The sequence below is a fragment of the Gymnoscopelus braueri genome, assembly GCF_963280865.1.
Source record: "Gymnoscopelus braueri genome assembly, chromosome: 16".
Lineage (NCBI taxonomy): Eukaryota > Metazoa > Chordata > Actinopteri > Myctophiformes > Myctophidae > Gymnoscopelus > Gymnoscopelus braueri.
Window position 1 is genome coordinate 35887867 of NC_137616.1, and position 24656 is coordinate 35912522.

At 43.8% G+C, this 24656-nt stretch overlaps 2 protein-coding genes across 2 annotated transcripts in view; both read right to left on the bottom strand.

The window, feature by feature from the left end:
• LOC308103590 (E3 ubiquitin-protein ligase pellino homolog 2-like) overlaps positions 1-24656 on the bottom strand; it is a 243242-nt gene that overhangs the window by 140111 nt on the left and 78475 nt on the right. The gene's annotated exons all lie outside the window — the stretch shown is intronic.
• Positions 12249-24030, bottom strand: naa30 (N-alpha-acetyltransferase 30, NatC catalytic subunit). The gene is made up of 4 exons (XM_080454069.1): positions 22778-24030; positions 21072-21195; positions 18699-18754; positions 12249-17441 (listed from the first exon to the last, which is right to left on the bottom strand). The coding sequence occupies exons 1-4, from the start codon at positions 23642-23644 to the stop codon at positions 17304-17306; spliced, it is 1185 nt and encodes a 394-aa protein (XP_080310195.1). The 5' UTR covers positions 23645-24030; the 3' UTR covers positions 12249-17303.

Here is a 24656-nt window from a genome sequence, read left to right on the forward strand (position 1 = left end):
AGGCTGGAAACAGGCACAGCCTTGATGAAGGATCTGTGCCACACGAGGCCGGTGGGGAGGCACGGAGCCAGTGGAACCAAACCGAGACCGTCGGGGCTGCCTCTGAGAGTTCGTTCGAGATGGCAGAAACAAAAAAACGGGCAGATACAGCATCAGAGCTCTCAACAGACTCAACGACGAAGCCGGATGCCGTAGAGGAGCTAAAAGCTGCACCTGTTGACGTTGAGGCCATGTTAACTTCTACCAGGGAGAAACAGGAGATGACTGTGGTGACGAATACACCGAAACCAGCTCTGTCGAGATTTTCTGAGTCTGCCACGTTGCCACCACAGCCACAGGCACTCAGCCTGGGGGCCATGCCCCAGGAGAGCAAACGCCCTTCCCTGGAAGACGGCCCAAGTGATGAGGGGTACAGAAAAGGAAGTCTGACCAGGTTTGGCACCTCTCTCCAGGAGGAAGAACCGGAGGCAAGCAGACCATCATCCATGGATCCTCCAGCTTGGATGGAGAGCCTGACTTCCAACAGTGACTCTCTCCTCAGTCCCCTCTCATCGTCCCCGTCTCTCTCACCTCTCACTCCCATGCCACTGTCAGCCTGGAGTCAGGAGGGGTTGACTATCTCTACACTACCAGGGCCTCTCTTGCCTGATATTGGACCAAACCTGATGCCCAGACAGGATGGCCCAGAAACCCTTTGGACCGAGGCAGTGAGACAGAGCGGAGGTATGTATGGCCAAATGATGCACAGGTGCATGATCAAACAGGTTGATATGTGCACATCTAAACACAGACTTGATGCTTTGTGAAACTTTGCTTATCATCACGTTGTTCATTACTTCCACATTTGCAAACTAAAAGGCAGTGCATAAACAAAAATAATACAGAAGCAGATTCCACACATAATTCTCTTGTGGAAATTAAACGTGTTCATTCACTGTCTCCTTGTTCATTATTTCCATATTTGTGAACTGAACAATAATGCAAACCAAATACAGAAGCACAGGAATATCATTCTCTGGCCCCTAAAGATTTATATTTGACCACTGTGACAGTAGAATATTATATCATATTATGTAGCCACTTAAACCCTATATACTTGACTGGGGTCCCCCAGGGCTCATAATAGGTCTGCTCTTTTTCCCCTCAACACCAAATCTATTCTCCGAAAATAGCCTATCTACAATACAATCTCACGACGCATTGCGTTACGACACGTGTGAGGTTGTAGATCAGCTCTTTTTTTCAGGGCTCATGTGGTTAAGTCACTGTGGCCCTGTAAGAATCTCCTTCACCGACTTGGTTTGATGGTGAGTTGGATTTTCCATCTCATTTGACATTGCTGCATTTCGGTTGCTTTCAAGACAAGGCATCAGGGAATGAAAATGACACATCCAGTAGCACAGATCGCCTTTGATGATCAGCGAAGAGGCGCCCCTGCTTCTCCGCATGCCACTTCCAACCCCCAGCCGGGACTTGTGGCAGTCTAATTACTTTCTATTCCTGAACCCGACACTGAAAATAAATTAGCATTACTGCCAAAGAAAGACAGGGCGTAAGGGTGCATTATACAAGTCTGCAGAGAATTCGACCTTTCTCCTCCTATAGCACTCTCCCCATTCTCTCTGTCGTCGTCTTTTCTCATCTCTCTCTCTCTCTCTCTCTCTCCAAGCTCCTTTCTTCCATCCAATCTTTTGTAAAGAGCGAGGCAGGCTATTATTCAGTAATACAGGGAAGGGAGATGGATTAAAGGACTCTGTCTGAGCCAATGTGTGTTCCTGGCATCCCTATGGGGACTGTCTGTTTGATGAAACTTTCCACCCAGCAGAAAGAAAACTGGCAAGGAAAAAAAAAAGATTCCCAAAGTAGTATTATGTAAAAGGATTGCAGTAGTCTTCATACGCCTTTATTTAGGCTAGTTCAAGGAAATGTTTTGGACAAAAGAAAATATCTTTTGCTTAAATTTACAATTTAGGTATTTTGCAGATGCTCTTATCTAGAGAGTGACAAAGTGCAAGATCAAATAGCATGAAACAGGGTCAATGGTCACGTACTGAGTGCAAAGAAAACAATTAGACGCTACTAGGTAACTATGGATACCAGGTGAGGTAAACATCAAACCTAGCATCTGTCTTTACCAGTGGATCTCAAAGTGGGGTCCGAGCTCCTCTAGGGGTCCTTGGGGGGTACCAGGGGGTCCCCAGTAAAATGTGTTAATATTTAGCGTCACAATAATTTTAACCAGTTTAACCACATTTTATACTTTGGCAATTCAAAAATGTCCCATTTCACAAGTTTTCAAATGTATACAAATCTTTTGAAAATAGCAGATCTACAAGCTCTCATATAGGGCTGTATATAGGGCTGAATTGGTTAATGCATGTTTTGTAGTAATAATCAAAATCTACAAAGTAACTAGTAACTAAAGTTTTCAAATAATTGTTCTGCCTATTTAATAATATTTGCCTCTGAGATGTAGTGGAGTAGAAGTAAAAGTGTAGAAAATTGGAAATACTCTAAAGTTAAAGTACCTCGAAATCGTACTTAAGTACAGTACTTGAGTACAGTACTTGAGTACTTTACACCACTGCGCCTCACTCTGTCCCTGTGCTTGTTGTGTTGATGTGACCGCAGAGGACACGGTGGCCCCGCTGTCTCAGGACGAAGCCACCGAGGGTACCATGTCCTCGGAGGCCCTGCCTCTCATCTTTGAGCCTTTCGAGGACGTCGTCACGCCGGAGGGCGGGGGGGGACTGGCGGCGGGGGTCACCCTGGTACCACCCGTCGGCTCGCAGCCTCTGGCTGCCATGGCGACCGGAGGGATGCTCCTCCTGGCGGACGCGGACCTCGACCGGCCACCGGTCACCGTGGAGACGGACGGCGATGCCGCTCGTCCCTCGCCCCCCGCTCCCCCGCCCCTCCTGCTGCCAGACTGGATGTCACCGTGGCAGACGTCTGGCGCCGAGTCGCCGGATCCTCCGATCGGCCCCTCAGGTCCGTCCGTGGCCCCGCCTCCGGCAGAGACGGACACAACGAGACTGTCAGAGAAAGGTGAGAGAGGTGAAAACAGGTGATGAGAGGATTTTGGAAATGCCTGTGTCCAGACAATTAGTGGTGGTCTGATACCAGGGGTGGTTCCAAAACCCTTTTCAGTTTGGTGTGTCTCCGAGACCCAAATTTACAAGAATCCGTTATGAATTAGTCCCTTATTTTAGACCACTTTTAAAGCCCATATGGTTGAGCGCAGTCCCTCAGGGCTCTATGCTAGTGTCTTTTCTGTTTTCTGTTATTGTGGGGAAAGCTTTTGCTGAAAATAGCCGATCAACAAGCTTAGCTTTGTAAGCTTGTCGATCTGCTATTGTCTGCGAAAGCTTTCCCCACAATACGGATGCTGGGGTTTGAGTGGTTAAGCCCTATTTAATAGTGAAAACAGGCAGATCTACAAGCTCACGATGCATCACGATGCGACGTGCTGTGAACTTGTTGATCTGCTATTTTCAGTATTTAAAAAACGTGTTTTTTACATTTCTGAATATATATACACATATATTTTTATGTTTAATGTTTAATAATGTAAATGAAATTGTAGGAAACAAAAAGCTAGAGGTTCAATAAAGATGGGACCCCAACCCAAAGATCGGTCGTGACCCATTGTTTGGGAGAGACCCCCGGTACTGCTGTTAGTTACACTATCAGGAATGTAATTGAATTCACCATAGTGTCCTTCAGTCTATTCAGGGACCCGGGGCTCCAGGCCAAATAGAATTACTCTCCTGATAGAATAGAAAAGCACTAATACACCTCAAGGACTTCAGTCTATGGACCGTGGCAGACAGAGTTTTCCACTTATTTGCCATGGATTTCTGAATGTATTCAGTCTCCCCCAACAGCAATTGATTTTACTCATCAACTCGCCATCAACCACTGAGAGGGGAACTAACTTCAACTAACTACTGTAAATCACCTGATGTAGTGTTGGGTTGGAAATTGAAACCTGGATCCCCAGTAGCTGGTGCATAACAACAACAGCAAATCTTCCTGGGGTCCACACATAACATAAAAACATGACATTAAATGTCAATGATACACAATGTGCCCCTTAGTTGGCTGGGTTAGGGCTCTATACTTGGTCCGCTCCTTTTTTCCCTCTCCTGTGTAGAGTCTGCACCAAATTGCTTCGCCGAAAAATGTGCAGATCTACAAGCTCACAACTTCAGGCAAACTACATCTCTGCTGTCCGGCAGAAACCAGCTAACTCCAAAATGTTCATTTTTCAGGAAATGACAAAAACAAAACAAAAAGTGCGAGTTAGGAGGTTTTGTTCATCATTGATAAGAAGAACAGCTGAATGGACCTCCAAGCTCACAATGAGGTTGGAGGTCAAAAGGGAGTGGAGCCGGGAGTCAGCAAAACCAGCTAACTCCACCCTAGCTCCTTTGGTGGACTTAGCTGGATTAGCAGAAGGTTTGAGCATCCAAAGGAGTTTTGTCAGAAGCGCTTTTTAATACTTTTCATTGGTTCAATATTTTTTTAATCAACATACAGACGTAAAGGGTGTTCAATAGCACTGATTTATGGAAAAAAAATGCAAAAGCGTAAAAAATTGAGTTAGCTGGTTTCTGCCGGACAGCAATTATGATATTTGTGAGTGTCCGATGCATTCGGTTGCAAACGTCTCATAGCTTGGAACATTGACATTCAACCACTGACACATCATGAAATGTAAAACGGGAACGTGCACAGTAAACCTCGTGTCCTCCCCATTGGCTTGTGGTTTGTCAACAGGTGCTGACTGGACAAAGGACCTGAAGGTGACCGGCTCCTCTCTCTCGTCCACCCAGTTCTCTGCCACGACCATAAGCATGGCACCCCGTCGGCCTGTGTCCAACTCCATGTCAGGGTTGGAGGAGATGGAGTCTGAGGGTACGGGACACATAATTATTTTCTGAGCGATTATTCTGATTATTCTTTTTTGATTAATCGAATAATCGAGAAACACATTGTAAAATATGTTTTTACATTTATGTCGTCACACAATGGTGTTATGCAAAAATAGTGAAATTAGCAGATCTACAAGCTCACAATGCTAAGCTAAACAAACAAATAATGAACTGAGGGGTTAAACAGCCAGTGGTGGAAAAAGTACTCGGAGTACTAAAGTATTTTGTGTTAATAATCAAAATATGCAAAGGAACTAGTAACTAAAGCTGTGAAAAATAATTTGTGGAGTCAAAAGTACAGTATTTGCCTCAGAGACGAAGTGGAGTAGAAGTGTAGAGTATCGAAAAATGGAAACACTCAAGTAAAGTAAAAGTACCTCAAAATTGTACTTATGTACAGAGTAAAGTGTCCTCCTCACCACTGGTAACAGCGTGACCTTCTGTTGTTTGTTCCCTACAGAGGAGCCAGACGAGGATGAGGAAGACGAGAACACAGAGGAATCCGATGAAGAGGACAGCGATGAGGATCTGACAGAAACGCCCCGGACAGCCTCCACAACAAGACCCCCATACAGCATCATCCCCCCACCCCCTGTATGGGTGCAGCGCAACCAGGGACTAAGTACGACAACTTATAGAGCAGTGGTTCTCAAAGTGGGGTATGGGGACCCCCAGGGGTCCTTGGGAGGGGAGGGGGGGGGGGGGGGTTCCAGGGGGTCCCCAGCAAAAGTCGTTAACCCATTGAGACCTGTTGCTACCTATACGTTGTTATACCTTTCAATCCGGATGCCACCTCTGTGTCTCATTAGTTGTTGCTATAATATAGCAACATCATTTTTTATTTTTGGGCGGTGAAACCGCCCCTATAAGTGAGATTTGGAAAAATGTACATTTTCCTGCGCTGAGATCTGGGCCCAGGAAATTTGTAGAATTATCCTGCGCTGTGATTGGCCAATCACAGTCTATTCAGGACTGTGATTGGCCAGTGTCACATGACACATGTGCATAGCCCTATATAAGCAACCATAACTCGAAAAAAACCAAAACTTGGTTTTTTTCGAGTTATGGTTCCGTCCATCATAAAGAGTGTTTCAATAAATGTATTTATCTTTTGTACATGATTGGTTGACTCCATTCAGTATTGTGATTAGCTAGGAATACACCGCCCACTTCACACAGGGTGTGATTTTTTATTTTCAGTAAGAATTTGAACGTTTTCAGAAAACATTTTTTTACACAAATCTTCTCTTCTGGGGGTCCCCGGCGCAAAACATTTTCAGATGGGGGTCCAGTCCACGGACAAAATGTATATCAATTTGGGGGTCCTTGCTCTTGGCACGAAAAAGTATGAGAACCTCTGACATAGAGAGCCATTGTGTCAGGGTTGCATATATATGCACACATATTAAGATGTTTTATTTGTCCCTCCCTCTCTTGCAGTGCGTAGTTGGGTTGAACTGATCAGAGAAAAGGTAAGACTGCCCCCTGCTGTCTCTGAAAAGCACCGTGCATGTCTTTCCTATTCATGGCCATCACTCATTGTAAAGCCGGTTAAGTCATGCCTTCATTTATTTATTTTAAATATATTTAGTTAGTAATTTACAGAAAAAGTAATTTATTCTGTCATCATCAACCTCTATCCCCGCCTCATCCTCCTCGTGCAGGCGGGCTATGTGTCAGGTATGTTGGCCCCTGTGGGTATTGGAATCACGGGGGCCCTGCTGATCGTCGGCGCCCTCTACAGCATCCGGATGATCCACCGCAAGAGCAGGAACAGCTACAAGCACCAGAGGAGGAAGGTCAGACAGCCACAGGTCAATATAAAACTATACTATAACTATACTTACTGTACGAAAGATTATCACGTCGTTGTTGAAGGACTGAAGGTTGAGACATGTTTTTTTCCCCCCCATCATGCATTATGTAAGCTGCCGTGAAGACATAAAACAGCTGACCGTACTTATTTTCAGTGTTTGTCATTTGTAATGATCACCAATGCAATTCATATGAATTCATGATCACGAATGTATTTTCCAACAGAGGACTAATCATGCATTGTTAAAGCTGCAACCCGGAACTTATTTTAATCCATTAAGACCTGAGGCGATTCTTTAAAAAAATCTAAATCCTAACAGATTTTTGAAAAAAAAAAATCACTATTTTTCAAAAATAGCAGATCTACAATCTCATAGCTTGTATATCTGCTATTTTTGAATAGCCAAAGAAATCTAAAGTGACACAGATGCGTTCCAGGTCTTTTAATGAAAACAATTTTACTTGGACCAATCTGTATGGTAGGGTACTGAGTGTACAAGTGTGATAAAATGTCAGAAGAAAAATACCTGGGCACTTCAGATGAGACTTCCCAAATAAAATACTGGCGCACTCGACTGGGTCTGCGCGTTTTATTATATTACAATTGTGACTGACGTTTCCAAAAAGAATAAAGTCTGCACACTGGTCAGTGGGTCATGCTCCAAAGTAAAAAAAATATTGGTTTCCACCATTTGGACGTGACGTTTCGAGCCTCACCGCCTCTTCATCAGACTGATGAAGAGCCGGGGAGGCTCGAAACGTCAGTGTGCAGACTTTATTCTTTTTGGATTCTGACCTCTGCCTGGCACCTGGAACTCAGTGAATGGATGTGCGTGCTTTTTTGTTTGTTTCTGTGACTGACTTTTCAACTTGCGTCCTCCTCAGAGTCAAAACAGGGTCCTGTTTTGACGTGCACTGTCGTGCAGACCCAGTCTAGTGCTCCAGTATTTTATTTGGGTAGTTTCTTCTGAAGTGCCCAGGTATTCTTCGTCTCATTCAAGTTGTCCCTGTTGAGCACCAAGCCTTTCTGCCTTTAACTGGCTGAAGCGCGCAATGAAATGTCTTTAGGTTAAATTTGTACACTACCAGAGTAAACTGAGGATTTTACTGTGCAAATAACATTTTATTTCTAGTGGTTCGACTGATAGCACAAATATGCCCCCTATCCCCCCTCTTATTTTGCTATACTGTGCAAATAACCTTACATGTCTTGGTGTCTTGCTTCGTTTTTTGCATCCCCAGCAACCAAGAGAACCCGGCACCGCCCGTCAGGACCAAGCCATGCTATTGGCTGACAGCTCTGAGGACGAGTTCTGATCCGGTGTCAGTGACCAACGGCTGCTGCTGCTGCTGCCGTGATGTGAAGGGACGCTCAGCCCACATCACCATTTCTATGACGACCACATCTCACAACTCACCCTGGGGTGTTTGCTTTATGAGTCATTTGATCAGAGTTTGACAGCGTAGGGCACCAATTTGCACTGGCTCTTGGAAAGGTCGGCTCCTCCTCCCTCCATGTGAAGCTTAATTTATCGGCATATGCTCCATCACACAACGTTGTTGCTTGCCGACAAGAAGTGATCATCAAACTAACTTGAAGAACGGCAAGCGACTCATTGTACTACAGTCAGTGCACACATATAGGCTCTGTGCATAACTGTAGTCCCAGGTTTCCAGAAGGATGCACACCAATTTCCTGTACCGGTTCATTTTTACCATAGCCTCATTTGATTGGATTGGCAGCGGATTGGAACGGGGAAACACACATAAAGGTGTAATTTGTGTTTCCCATTAAAAACCTGCTGCCAAGCAAGCCAATCAAATGAAGCAAAGGGACACTGAACGGGAACGTTCTGGAAACGTTCTGGGAACGACAGTTATGCACAGAGCTGATTAGGCTTGACGACGTCGGTACTAGGAACACACTTCTTTTCAGACAATATCTTCAGGTGTGCTTGTTTGTAATGGGGTGGCAGGATTGGGCAACAGACCAGTGAGCCAATGAAGACAAACATGATAAGTTTTGAAAAACACATGGGTCTCTGGAAGCAGTTCTTATCATCAGCCGGGCCAGCAGAGTTGCACAAAATCATTGTCTGTAAAGTATAATGTTGTCTTTGAGGGTGCTCGTGTGGTAGAGTTAGTAAGTATCTGTCCATTCAATTTAACTGGCATAATTACTAAATTGGGAGGGGGAAAAGGGGGAAAGTAATTAGCTACTCTAAAGTAAAAAAAATATAGAAAAAAAGGAGAGAGCGAAATGTTTTCATGGGCAGCATTTGAATTCTGCGTTGTTCGGTCAAATAAAAAGGGCTGTAGCAGATTTGAGACATAACGTAAACCTGTAAATATTGTATATAGATGACTGGGGCCAATGTTATGAGTGTACATAAGAATTCATTAGCCCTCGTCTCCTGTCATTTTAGACTAAATTAAGTTGACTGGAACAAGATTTCCATAAAGATCAACACATTTTATAATATTCAGTTTACAGTGAGAAATGATGCATTTAGTATCTAGCTACAGTACAGTACAGTGTGCATTTAGCAGAAATGCATATGCTTTTGTTCCAGGCCAGCTCAGTTGTTCATGAAAAAATAATGTTGGTCCTCATCCTACAAGAGCATGAGGCAGAAAACAGGTCAGCATAAGCTGCTATGCCTCTTTCTGTTCCTTTTGTCAAACGAATGACAAACTGTCTTTGCTGTGAATACAAAGCACACCCCAACACGGTTTCTCCATTTTAGTCAAGATTTTCAACCCCAACGCAGATGTCCTCCTAATGGAGGTGATCTGTGTGTGTGTGTGTGTGTGTTTCCTCTGGGTTTATTTGCTTTATTGTCGTTGAAGAACAACAGGAGATGAGTTATTTCCAGCACTGTTGTTGTCACTGACTCTTCAGTGAATGTTTTGGTGACAAGGATATAGGTGCTGTAAGACAGTGGCTCTCAAAGTGGGCTTCGGGACCCCCGGGGGTCTTTGAGGGGATTCCAGGAGGTCCCCATCAAAAATGTGTTGATATAGCATAAAAAAAACAGTTTAACCACTTTAACCCCATAATCATCGGCTATTTGAAAATAGCTGACCTAGTTTCAATCTTAAGAGATTTTTAAAAAGTTGGGATATTTTTTTGAAACATTTTAACAACCCAAATTTTGCATGGGGGGTCCCTGGCACAAAATCATGTTCAGATAGAGGTCTGATCGCGGCCAAATACATATTAATTTGGGGGTCGTTGACATGAAAAAGGTTTGAGAACCACTGCTGTAAGAGAGGCAGTGTGACACTGTAGAGAGAAACAATAATGGCTAACAGTCACCTTTATGTTGAAATATCTGAACCACATCAACTCCGCCGTATACCTATTTTGCTATTTTTAGGCATTTTCATTATAGGCGGACAGTTTCAGCACTGTGAGCTTGTAGATCGGCTATATTTTGGCTGTCCCTCAGGGCTCTATAATAGTGACTTCTCTGTTTTCGCTCTACGTTAAATATCTTTGCTGAAAATAGTCGGATCGACAAGCTCGCTGAAACGTGTTAATGAGCTTGCCCATCTGCTATTTTCCTGTGAAAGTTTTCCCAGATCACGGATGCTGGGGTTCAAGTGGTTAACAGATTTTTGTAATGGAAAAGGTGTATCAAGATGTATTCGAAAAATTCTCAACACACTGCTTAGGTCTTACTTAAAGGGACAGTTCACTCCAAAAAATATTTTTTTTCCTATGGATTAGTCACCCCATGGAGACTTGAATTCATGGATATTTTTTAGTTTTTGTCGCATTCTTAAGTCAATAATTTGATGACCAGCGGAGTGGTAGGCAGCGGAACCGCTCCCAGTCATCAAATTATTGGCTTAGGAATGCGACAAAACAAAACAATATCCATGAATTCAAGTCTCCATGGGGTGACTAATCGATAGAAAAAGTCATTTTGGGGGTGAACTATCCCTTTAAGGAGCTGGTTCTCAACGTCGGGGTGCGGGGACAAAATGGGTTTGTAACTCAAGAGTGTGCACTCTGAGTTACATCACCACTGAGAATTGTACAGTATGGATTGGGGTCCCAAAGATTTTTTTTTATTTGTACACTCTCAGAGTTACGGACCCATAAGGGACACCTGGTGGGCCCCGGACCGGATGTTGAGAAACAGTGTCTTAAGGCAGTGGTTCTCAAAGTGGGGTCCGGGGACCCCCAGGGGTCCTTGAGAGGGTTCCAGCTGGTCCCCAGCTGAATGATTGGTAACTCGGAGAGTTATGGGGGTGCGTGGCCAATAATGAATCATAAACTGGGGGTCCTTAAAATGGAAAAACGTTGAGAATCACTGCCTTAGGGCATGGTGATGGCTGCTGTGTGTGTGTACATGATTCAAACACACACTGGAAAGGATCTCAGCCATCAAGTTTTTACCAATGTAGGACACATGGTTTTTAACGATGTGTTGGAGCTTAGTTCATCTGAATAATGTACATACAGTACTGTACAACCAACAGTCTCTATGCTGATAATTTTTCTTACGTTTAAAAGTATCAAATGTATTGTCTGATAAGCTTGATGCATACATATTATTGCCTGTATATATGCACCACTGCTGTTTTGGGATCAGCGTTATGTAATATATTGGACATACTTGGCTAATTTCTGTAGATATTAAACATGACATGATGGCAAATAAATGAATTACACCTGTCAGATGTCCGTTTGTGTGTACACAGTAAAATCAGCTTGTTAACCACATAAACCCTAGTGGCCCCATTCTGGGCAAGTCGTAATAGGCGAACATTCGTCAAAAATAACAGATCAACAAGCTTGCGACACGGTGTGAGCTTGTAGATCGGCTATTAACTATACAACCAGGTATACAGGGTTTAAGTGGTTAATGTCAAGTATGAGCATAAAAATGGACCACAGTCCACTGCTTCAAGCCTTTCTTATATGAACTCTACAAATCTGAGGAACCATTGAAAAGTGAGGGGTTTTCAGAAAATCTGATCTGAAGGGCTTCAAAACCACTTCAGAATAGAATATTGTCTTTGTCAGGTGGAAACCTCATAAATTATGTCCAAAACTGTTACTTTTTGAGGATTAAAATTCAAAAATAATAAAAGTAAGCAAGTCTACAAGCTCAAAACGCGTCGCTTCACGCCGCATTTTGAGCGGATCTGCTACTTTTGATAGCCTACTTTTGTGTGACGCTGTAGTATGATCAAGTAGGGCGTTAATTTACGAGAAAATAAACCCCACAAAAAGGTTCAAATATGGAGATAGAGGTTTCTGCCCGACAGCAACGATATGATGAGGCCTTTACAGGTCTACTTGACAAACATATTTGACTACGTAAATATATTCTATATCGTCTCTGCCCTAAAATAAAAGACCCCTCACAACCTCAAATTTCACTCATAGTCACAAAGGTAAACCTGTTTGGGGTGATTTGACTGAGAAACAGAACCGACACGACACAACAGGCACCAGTCACTACAATCCAGCTTACAGCATTAAAAAAATCAAATAATTTATTTCTGTGTTCTTTTTTTTCCCCCACATTAAATAAAAGCTATTGTTGGACATTTTCAGATCAAAATGAAGAGGAGAAAAGGGAAGAGGGGCAGGGAATCAAAAACAAAAATCTGACATGCAAAACGCCCCTTTTTTTTTCTCTCTCCTCAGCACACTTTTATAGATGGCCGCAGGGTCAGGGGGCTGGTGCCGGTCGCCCCAAAGCCAGCTAGAGGCCCCTGTAGTTGGTTCTGGCGAGTGGAGCAGCTTAATTGCCGAGTCACGTTTCGCTTATTTCATCGGCAGACTGTTTTTGTTGGTTAAGCAAAAGGTCTTCCTGGGAGGGGCAGAGGATTGTGGGATTAGGTCTGGGAACGGTTGAGCCCAATTTATACCTCGTCACGCAACGGTATCTACTTGCCGAAAGCGACACCATCATGCAACGTGATGTACAGTGGGCTTTTAGTGTAAGCTAGCTGGGACACGATGGCCACCCAAAGTCCATGAAAGTAAAAAGTCCTTCTTGTAAGACACAATTAAATTTGAACACTTAACTGGCAAAACAAGTCACATCTCGCTCTCTTTTGTGAACACAGTTGAGCCGTGACAAGGAGCAGTTGGTACTGAGTATTGGGTTGTTCTTAGGCATTGCCACAGGCCACGGCTACAAACTTGAGATTGATGACAAAGTCCTATCAGTCGATGTTCATAGTCTAAGCTGAGCCGTTTGACTCATTGTGGCAGGCTGTAATGCCCATAAACCTAATGGCACTGCCAGAGTTTCACATGTCACAACATGGAGGGTGTAGGGGGGAGACCCATTCCACAAAAAACAGAACAAAGACAGTGCACAACTTATCACTGAACTGCCTCCTCATACACAGCTGGTTAGAAATATTGTAACAGGTTACACCTCTCCTGTCTGTTAGTCATCGTATGAAAGAGAAGAGTCAGACAGTGATGGGGTACAGACAGTAAAAGGTAAATTCATTAGGATCATGGCCCATATCAAAAGGATAGAAGACCCATACACCTCTATAAGAAACTCATATTAGACCAAGACGTCATCATTTTGATTGTGAGGGGAAGATTTAAACAGTTGAGATACTTAATTGTGCATGTTGCCACACACCGAAAATAGCAGATCTACATGCTACAAGCTTGTAGATTAGCCATTTCTTCTGTAAGTGTGACACCAGCGACCAACTAAATATATGCATAAATCCGGAAAGATCCGTCACTGGTCTGTGACGGATAGGCAGAGGAAGAGAACAGCTTCAATAACCCTTCCTCTTTCATTCATGACATGAGCTGTTTACAACCTGCTCATTCTAGGAAAAGCTCCAAAAATCATCCAAGCACAGAAATCCACCAGAAACCTCAATAATAATAAAACTCAATCAATCAATCACCCCCCCCCCCCCGCTCCACAAAATAACAAAAAAAAACGAAATAAAAAATAAAATCCACAGATTCACAAAAAAGGTGCTCTCGATATATCTGATGAACAAAGACCAAACACTCACATACAAATCTGTAAAGAAAAAAAAAGGTATGTTCTCCCCCCTCACCCCAAACACACAAACACAAACATACACAGGTTGTGTGGGTCGACAGGTCTGTAAACATGTACTCTCCCCTTCAGCTCGTGGCCTCACAGGCTCCATTCATTTTGACTGAACTGCACTAAAAGAGGAATACAATTTCCAGCCATTTCCTCAACGCATCTCAGAGTGAGAGGGCCTATCTCAGTTTATTTCTATTTTATGGCTAAGGTTTATGACTGTGCTGAAACGTAAGAATTACATAAATTGACATATTTTTTTTATTGGGTCAAGCGAGACCATGAGGCCTAATTTATGATGTCACTCGCCAAAAACAACTTATTCTAATGCAAAAATATTATTTTAATCGATCTAATACAATATCTGCGATGCTGAATATTCACTTTGGACGTCTCTCACTGGAACAGGAAAAAAAACACAGGTGCAATGATCTGTGTGAATTGTAGGCAGGATCAAAGTGCATAGACTTGTAGTTGCATTACTTGACTCACTACCGTTTATCTAAACTCAGATTCCACTACAAATGTTCAGACCTTTTTTGTGGAAGGTATTCAAACAGCGACAATCCGCAGAAGACATAAGTTTTAAGTTGATGGCGGGTTTTGGCGGTTTATTCTCCCTGTCAAGCTTTGCTAACGATCGACACATTTGTCTCCTAGTCCTGTGTTATCAGATCCCAAAAGAAAATAGTAGCCCTAATCGGGGAGAGTTTAAGAATGTTATGCTTTCCTTCCAGGCCCATTACTAACTAGTCCTTTTGTCCTCGTTAGGAGTGGGCTGGAACAAAAGCCTGCACCATAGAGCGCTGTGGTTTCCCTGTGTGGGGCCTCTGAAAAGTAGAGACACAAAATCTAGACAGAACTGATTCCACACCATTGTCAAAATAACGACAAACACACGTCATACACACACACACATACTGCAGCAATTGCAAAAAGAAGTGCATCTGACCTTTGTTCATTTTACTATAGTTAAAACGAAGAAAAACAACATTTACTAATGCAAAGTGTCTTTGCCATGTGGTGAATTGAGAGCATCCTGGTGCATGTGTGTGTTTTTCCCAGGTGGGCACGTCTTCTGATGTTCGGGAGGTTGGTAGTGCATCAAAGTTAGCAGGGCAACTGGGAAACATGATGCGAGCTGGACTCAAAAGCTGTGGCCAGCATGAGGTCGTACAGGTGTATGGTGGAACAATCTAGATAAGCCGAGAGCGAACGAAAACAAAAAGAATAAAATATAAATCTGCTAAGAATACTTGTCTTTTCTTCCTTTTATCATCAGCGCACACGTGTCGCAAACACTCGCACGCGCAAACACTCGCACGCGCAAACACTCGCACCCACACACGCGCGCGCGCCGCACACAGCGCATGTTCAAACAAGAATCCAGCATGTTTATAATACTAGCCCCCTACAGTCTGATGCTGACGCCAGGCCAGAAGGAGACCAGAGCCCAGTGTCCAGCCTGTTAGCAAGCACAACTCCCAGGCTGTGATCTGTGTGAGTGGTGGTGGGTATAGTGGTACTTGTGACCAAGGAGTAATAAGGATCATTCTAAGGGTAAGGGTGACGACATTGGTATCAGCTGTTATGCAGCCGACGTGTATCCAATTTTGGGCATAGGCGGGAATTTCAAAAATCTAAAAAGTGAATGGGCCTACAGTAAAGTGGTTAAATGAAATAAAGTTCTGTTTATTTTTATTATATCTTTATACTTGTTGGCTTGTTGATTGTATAATTTAAGTTAAATGTTCTTTTCATATACTGAAGTTTAATATACATTGTACACTTAATTTAAAAAAGAAAAGTTTTATCTGTCAAAAGGTTATTCGTGTTTAATTTTATTTAGTTTGCTTATAAGTTAAATGTTCTCAAATAGAAACTTTAATCAAATCAAAGTTTTTCAAATCAAATCGGACCTATAAATCTGGCATCAGTCGATAAGACAGACACAGTAGATAGATACATACCACCCCAAGGGCTCTGTGGAAGAAAAGCCAGAAGGAAGAGTCTGATTCTCCTTTAAGGGACATTTTGCCGTGCCTGGCAGTGCATTTGCAGGGGGATGCGGGGGAAAGAAATGTAATAAAAGAAAAAGAACATCCACATCCACTCTTCCTTTGGGGATTGGAGGGACTGAAAACTGAGGAACAGAATGATCCACCATTTTGGGGCAAAGTCGGAGCTGCTAAGGGGGAGTGATTTGTTTAAGCTACCTGCTTTGCACCAAAAAGTTCTTGTTTACGTGGAGGAAAGCTTATGTGTGTGTGTGTGTGTGTGTGTGTGTGTGGAGGGGGGAGTTAAGTCTCAGACCAGGCTGAGATCTGAGCTATTGTGAATTGACACGTACTCGTCACGCATGTCCCCTGGCGCGTTAAAATAAAAGCATCTGCCCTGACGGTGGAGACAGGACGGCGAACAGGCGCTGTCCTCGCTTCAGGACAAGGGACAACACAGATGCACAGTTTTTTTTCTGCCCAAGTAGGCACTAACACACACACACACACACGCATTTTGCATACACAAACGCACTCACACAAACCAACCACATCTCCTATCTGTGCCCACGCACACACACACACAAGCGCACACAGAAACAGGCTATACACCCCCCCCCCCCTTTTTTTCCGAAAACACAAGGCGGTACAAACACTCAGTCACACTATAGACTTTTCCATCCTCTGTCTAACTCACCAAGAAAAGAGAAAAGAAACGCAAAAAATAAACTCCACAAATATTTTCTTACGAGTCTGTGATGGGTCACCCCCCCGCCCCTCCCCTAACTCATGTGTCCTGGTTTGACTTGGTGTTGGTGTTCCTGTGTTCAGGTGAATAACTTTGTGGTGGTGGCGCCTCCTTCTCTGAGCGGTGGCGCTTCCACACGCAAAGACACGTGGCCTAACCCGCCTCGAGTTGCCTCACACCTCACTTCCTGGTCAACAAGGGGTCCAAGCTTGAAGGTCAAAAAGGTCATCTGGTCCGAGGCAAGGTCATCCAGGAGACCCTTCACTGCCCCTCCTCTCCCCCCCACCCACCCACGGCCCTTTATTCCTCCTCTTAAGAGTCCAATGACTATAAGGGCCATATTCATAAAAACTTTTGGTGGGATTAATAGTCCTTTTTAAGCCTCAGGATGAGTTCTTTGAAGAGGTCGGGGACCAAAGAAAAACAAATGGGGTGTGTGTGTCGATGCATATGAACTCAACTTTTATGTTTGTTGTAGGTGTACTGCGTATGAGTACTCTATGCATGTGTGTGTGTGTGTGTGTGTGTGTGTGTGTGTGTGTGTGTGTGTGTGTGTGTGTGTGTGTGTGTGTGAGCATGTGTCTATAGTCTATGTGTGTATGCGTGTAAAAAAGAAAAGGGGGGTGAAATGACGGGGCAGGATTGACGCTGTTGAGCTGATCGTCAGAGGAGGTGAGCAACACTCCACTGCCCACCACCACACACCCCCACCCCCTTCCGTCCAATTTCCTTGTTTTGTGTTCCTCTAGCGGAGCCACAGTTTGAGTCGCAGGGCGTCCACTCCATTCAGGTAGTATCTGAACAGCCGCTTGTCTCTGACAAAGCCTAGGTTCTCATACAGCTTCAGGGCTGACTTGTTGGTGATCTCTGTCTCCAACACGACCTGCGGAGATGGGGAGGTGGACAGCCATGTCAGTGTGGACAAGTTTCAATGTCCGAGGAGCCGAACAAAAGTCATTTCTACTCTTATGCACAAGTATCTGTATATGAATCCTCGCAATGTCCGAGGAGCCGGAAAAAATATTTTCTTTACTCTTAAGTATCTGTATATGTTAACAAACGTAATGTTTACTCTTATGTACCTGTATACAAGATGTAACAATAAAGAACCTTGAGCTGTCAAGTTACTGAGTTAACCACTTTCCTTATTTTGGGCATGTCATTATTGCAGAGAATTGTCAAACATCGGCCATCTACAAACTCACAACACTGCACAATGCAACGTGGTCGCGTTGTGAGTTTATGGATCACCCATTTAATTTTCCGCCATGTGAGCCCATCATACAACGTATGAAATAGGTCTCAATGGAGGTAGTTGGAGTGGTTAATGGAGAAACGGATGAATAAATAGAGCTATGCGGAATATATTCCCTTCTCCCCCCAAAACTCTGTTTGAATGAATTCAGTCAGCAGATATTTGTTTTGGGATTGTTTTTCTTGACTCAAAAATGCACCCAACTCATGTGTCGCTGACTGGTGTGGATGCTGTTGTTGCGATGCACACAAAGCACCGCATGTTCACACACTGAAACCAACTCCACCTTTATCTTAGGGTGATTACATTGATAATGTTCAGAAAAATATGATGTTTCATGTCTTGCAAGTGCCTGATTGCTAAAAGACTTCAATAAATGTATTCTGATTCATCACCTCCACCAAACTTGCAGACAGATCAAAAATAATGACTTTACATGATATAAAGAAGAAAAGTAACAGATTATTTGCATTTCATCCACATTCGTGTATGACAACTCGGTGACGAGGAACAAAAGGGGGAAAAGGGCACAGCAATACGGTGACATAAAAAGGTTATCCTTTTGTCTGATGCAGCAAGGGGAGGGGGACGGACACGGAATCAATCTCAAACTGTCCGTCTCAAATTTCTGCTCTATCATTTGATTTGAAATCATTTAAACAACACTGTTTGTGTTGCATGTAGGAATAGGTGACTGAGTTAGTGGGCAGGCGTGAGTAAACAAGTGTGTAAAAGAGTTTGTATTGGTGACACGTTCCCTGCACATGTATTTATATGCCTCAATTCCCTGTATCTGCATCTATATTCTGTGGGCCCTTGAGGCAAAAATGTAAACAAAACTCCTGTTAGACTGGAAAAGAGACAGTCTGGAGTCAGTTGTCTTACCTCGTCACAGTCGCCCTCTACCATGGCATAGATAGCCTGCTTTACCAAGTTAGTACCTGAAACAGAAGGTACACAGGTCAGCCAAACCACATACGTAGATAAGAAGCACACAATGGCTAATGTAAGCAGCCCTTGGTTTGTGTATTGTCCTCGTTTAGTCCAGAAGTTCATTTCATAGAACGTGCAACGCAAAGTGACTGTGAGCACGCTGGCAGAAAGTGTACGTAGAACTTATTTAAAGACATTTGCAATAAACAGGGTTCACTCTTTGTACAGTGCAGTAGTGTAGCACAATGCAGTACATTGATCAGTAGTCCGTGCAGCGTACCACAAGACAGTGTAGTACAGTGATATAGAATTCAGTATAGTACAGTTACTACAGTACAGAGTAACAGAGTATGCTGTAGTTCATTATAGAGTGGTACAGTGTAATGGAGTACAGTGTATAACAGAGCCTAAGTTGACCCCTGACTGGCCTACACATTGTGGAAATACTCTCTGAAATGTACAGTTTAGTAAGTCTGACTCAATGTCCTGCCCGCAGCATTGGTTGAAACTGACGAGTAAATAGCCAATCAACGCTCTACTCGATAATTGTGGGAGAGATGCTGGAAAATCCAAAGCACCAGTACAGAAGCATGTTCCTTGGCTGAGAGGCAATAAGACGAGAAGAAGAGCGCACTAAGGTTTAGGTTACACAGTATATAACCCAATCAAAAGAGCATATTGTCGCTGTCGGACAGAAGAAACCTCTTATCTCCATATTTTAACCTTGTGTTTTTTCGTAAAGTAACGCCCTACTTGATCACACTACAGCGTCACACAAAACTATCAAAATGAGCAGATCTGCAAGCTCGAAACGCGGCGCCGTGTTTAGAGCTTGTAGATCTGCTACTTTTGAATTTGAATCCTGAAAAGTAACACTTTTGGACATATGAGGTTTCCACCTGACAGAGACGATATTAAAGTTACAGAATTCATAATATGGGAATGTAATTTCACTCTTGTTTGCTCACTAACTTCCTCTCACCCTCTTTCTGTCACTCTCTCACACACCTTCGCTCACAAACAATTGACTTGAAAACATTGTGTTGTGCCCGACGTGCATGCACCTCAAAAAGGAAATGTGAAAGTAGTCGAGACAAGAGAGTGTGGAACTTGTTGATAATACATGTAATCCAGGGATGAATAAAGCTATTTTTTGCAGCTAATGTCTTAGTTATGCCAGCATTGTTGTTGTGAAGCAGTTTTTACTAATAGGATAAGTGTTTAAAAAGAAACATTTGGCAAAGGAGACAGACGGTAGGGGGAGAACTGCTTTGGTGTGACTGTCAGAGGGAGGGGAGTGGGGGGATGCATGCAAGTGGGCGGTGACAAAGTCAAAGCCAGTATTTGTAATGAGCTAAAAACGAGAAAAAACTACCAGGTGCTCACAGGAGATAAAAGTACTACAATTATAAAGTGCTTGTGGTGCTTCTAGGATCAGCAGGAATAAACACTGAAGAAACCAGAGGAGAGCTGAGCTCTCCAAGTGCCTGGATTTAGAGTGTGTGAAGCTTTATGTTGTTTGACTGAAATATTTTTTATATTTACCAAAAATGAATATCAGTCCAAAATATTGGTTTATCGGTATCCTTGATTATTAATAATTATTAATAATCAATATTGGATTCCATCCATGATTCTTTTTTTTCTTAAAGATATTTTTTGGGCTTTTTTCTGCCTTTATTGATAGTATACAGTATATAGACAGGGAATGGGGAGAGAGAGACAGGGAGTTACACGCAGCAAAGGTCGTCGGGATCGGGACTCGAACCCGCGACATGTTGTCATTGGAGCCTAGAACTATAGGGCCCTGCCTTAACGCTGCCATCAGTCTGTCACAAGCCTGTGTTGGGCCGTCAGCCCCTGTCAAATGATACTTGCCACCGAGTCGAGTCTTGCATAGCCAGACTACTCCACAATCTCTGAATGTCATATAGTCTGGAACTACACCGCCTGAAAGGCGATTAAGGAAACCGTCATCTGTTCGTCATTTCTGTTCAGAAATATATTACAAAATATCTTCACATTTCATTTTTTTATTTCCATTTCTGATAAGCAGCAAGCTATATCGGCTTCGATTATTTTGATTTTCATTAGGACACATTTGCGCAACTACAACGATTAAATAAAAGCAGGGGAGGAGACATCCGCTTTACTCACGGCTCATTTTCAGCGCTTCCTTTGCACAGACTGTATGACGGAAGCATTAGAAAATTGTGTAAGTCAACACTGCCGACTCGAGAGACTAGACCGAGCCTAACAACTTGTCTGGGGGAAACGCTGGTACAGTACAGTGCAATGCAGTGCAAAAGTGGCTGAGGGCCTCACCGATGCTTTTCCTCCTGTGCTTGGAGTCCACAGCCAGCATGGCAATGTAGCCGCGACGGAACATTTTCTTGTGCATGTCCAACTTACACACGATGGCTCCAACACACTCCTGCTCCACCATGGCCTGAGATACACACACAGAAACATGTTATTCCTCAGTTCATCTTCAAAGCAATTTATGACAGGAAAGAGAGGCTAGAGAGAGGGGAAACATGCGATACAAGTATTCACGTTGTAATTATGTGGTCGTCAGCTCACTAACTTGGTTGAGCCACCAGGACATCCTCTTTCTCACACACACACACACACACACACACACACACACAGTCTCCTGGAGTGACCGGTGCAAGCTCAGCTCACTCTGCCAACACAGTAGCTGACCTGTCTCTGACCCTGGTTTGCGAAGCATTTCCTCTTGTCATGTGCTGCATTCAAGGCAACAGTGGGTTTTCAGCCTCCAAGTGAGAAGAGATGGTGACATGATGACATCGTAAACAGGCACACTGTGGTTCCGAACATTTTGTACATTTCAGATTCTACTGTAATCAAATTAAAAGAAAATCTCCACACCGACACGGATTTATTTAAGTAACAGATTTTCTTTCATTTGATTACATGACAAACTTTTGATCCAGCAGCCATTCTAGTAGGTTTGGTAAGTGCATGTCTTCTGCACTTTTTCTCATATTGTATCACTGTGAACATATTTTGGTAGTACTTTAAGAGATGGATATTTTTTATTGAACAGCTCTACCCAGTTGGGCAGGGTAATTCTACAGTTTTGGAGTAGATAGTGTCATATCAGTCCTGTCATGGTGCCTTAGTCTCCCGCCCATTCAAAAGAGGATAGCCACTTTAAGCAAATCATTTCTTAACCACTTTTTAATCGATTTATAGTTGATTCAATTCTCATCTTGACATGACATTCATATAGAATGAAATGAGGCCAGTATGTTAGGTCACGAAAGGGGTGTGCGGTGTGCCATTGTCACCAAGTGTGAAAATTTGTTGAAGTTGGCCAAACTAAAGCGACTGTGAAAACATCTCAGATTCTGCTTAATACGCTGTCCTGACTGCAGCACCGTCCAAGGCTATAAAAACTCCCTGTCAGGCCTTGTGCACTGAGGGATATTTATAAGTGGTTGTTGTTGGCTGTATGCATTTGTGTACGTGGGCCAACACTACATAGCACCACTGTGTTCAGCTGCCTCTTGTGACTGACAGGCTGACAGGTGATTATTTAAGTGCACTGACCAGCCCATGTACTGTACATACCAACTCCAGCAGCAGACAGAGACACACCCTATAGCTCAGATAAACATTGAGAGGATGCAGTTATACCTTCTTACCAGCGAAGATAGAAAACAGGCTTAATACCACATGAACCCACCTATTAAGGGTTATGTCAAAATTAGGCAAAACATTAGGCAAAAATCGATGAACATTCAGCTAAGATAGCAGATGTTTTACAAGCAAGATCTGCTATTCAATGCAGATTCACTATTTCAATTACAAATATTTGAATTACAAATAAGTATATACGTAGGGTAAGTGGTTAAGGAGACCTGGAAAAATGCCATCTGCGGGGAAAACAGGTCTTATTAAGAAGACAACCGGCTCAGATCATAATGCAGCTTGAATATATATCTCCATTACAAGCAGTCAGACCAGTGCAGAGCAGAGCTGGCAAAGATGGTTCTACTCACCAGAAAGCAGAGCTGGGGCCAGTTGTGGATGAAGTACCTATAAGTGTAAATGGAATAAGGCTCAGACAAGTCCTTGGTGATCAGTCTCATGATCCATGGCATCTGTAACTCGGACTCGTAGCGGACGTAATGGATCCCGTGGCTATCCTTCAGATCCAGTCTGGCCAGCTCTGCCGCGGGGGGCTGCAGCTGCAGCTGCTGCTGCTGCCTTGCTGCCGGGTCGAGGCGTGTCTCAACGTCGCTCGTCGTCGACTCCCAGTCGCCGCCGTGATCGGGGGGCTCGCCCGGCGGTGGTCGCGGCGGTTCCGTGGGGCAACACTCCCCGGCGTCCGGGTGGCTTTGCACAGCCTCAGTCCTTGTGATGCTCAGCATTCCGTTCATGGTGTTGTTGTTCGGGAGAGGGTGGCCGCCGGTGCTTTTCGAACGGGGGCCTCCTCCTTCGTGGAGGCAATGCTCGCTGTTGTTGGTGTCGCTCGGTGTCCCCTCCTCCTCCTCCACGGTGTCACAGTTGTCATCGGACGGTCTGCTAGGATTGTCGGCTCGGTTCTCCGCGTGCTGGTGGCTGTCAGCGTCCTCCGAGGGGCTGATCATGCCGTTCAGCTGCTGCTGTTCCTGGGCTTGCATCTTGAGGTGTAGCGCCGTCGGGTTAGCATGCGATGATAACATGTTCTTCTGATTGTTCTTGATCGCTTGTCGCTTGTCCTCCTCGCCGACCTGCGACTCCTTCCCGGTGACACTGGGGTCCTCCCTGCCGCGGCCCGTCTGCCCGTCCTCCCCGGACTCCGCGCTCCTACCCCCGGGGAAGGGAGTAATTTCGGCCGGGGATGCAGGCAATGCGCTACTAGGCCCAGTCGGCACTGTAGCCATCCCACCGCATTAAGGGGGAGATTTGCACTTTGAAGGCGTTATACGCGATCGCATTCACGGCGTGGAGGTCTTCGCTGACAAGAACACAAGTCACTTCTCCGAATGTTTCATAGATCGGAGGATTCGTCCGGAGCTACGGGTTTCCCCTGCGACGTTTGGCGTTGCTTTCTCCTCGATTTCTCGGCTGCCGGAAAGTGCTGTCGAAGCAAATGTCATTGCGACAGCACAGGGGGAGACGCTTTACGACAGTGGTGGTGAAATGCATCTCATGCTCACATAATGACCTGTCTGTTTTAACTCTATGGTCTGTCCTAAATGTAGAATGTTTTATTGCTGGCCTTTTTACATTTATTTACACTATGTTTTTATTGTATTAAAAAGTCAACAACTCTAACTTTGGGTCGGGACACACTTGACTTAATGTTGGGACTCACTTGACTTAATGTTTCTTAAGATAAGGACATAGCATACACTTTGTGCAAATTCACTTATCTAATTTTGTATAATGCAAACAATGAGATACAGCATCATTATGGGTATGTTGTGTGGCTGCACTGCAGTCAGACCAAGTATTCTGCAATAAGAGTGTAGCTTAGTGTAACTGTAGCCTACTTTACAGAATGTTACTGATGTGATCAACTGTCGACCTTCAACGAGTTTTATACTTCACATGATGTGGTGATATAATGATGCCATACCAGTAGAGGGCGCCCTCTAGGTTCAAGATACCGTCTTGTGGTTTTTATTTTGTATTTATTTGACCATAATGTATATAGGTGAATCCCATTGAGATACAAGATCTATTTCATGAGGGAGCCCTGTTAGTTCAGGGCAGCCAGCAGCAGTACAAAAAGGATGTCTTGTAGTGCGATAGTTAGTCCACTAGATGTCTCCCTTGTCTTATTGGTAACCCTGCGGTTGAAGTTGTTACCACAGAAACTCAATACCAGACTGATTTCATTCATTCATTCCTTTGTTTGTTTTGTTTGTTTGTTTGTTCATCCATTTTTTA

Bases quoted from the DNA above. Each gene is read 5' to 3' on its own strand.
- naa30 (XM_080454069.1), bottom strand. From the start codon at position 23,644: ATGGCTACAGTGCCGACTGGGCCTAGTAGCGCATTGCCTGCATCCCCG. The intron at 21,196-22,777 runs GTGAGTAGAACC...TGTGTATCTCAG, and splicing joins GGCCCCAGCTCTGCTTTCTG to GCCATGGTGGAGCAGGAGTG. The intron at 18,755-21,071 runs GTGAGGCCCTCA...CTTCTGTTTCAG, and splicing joins GCACAGGAGGAAAAGCATCG to GTACTAACTTGGTAAAGCAG.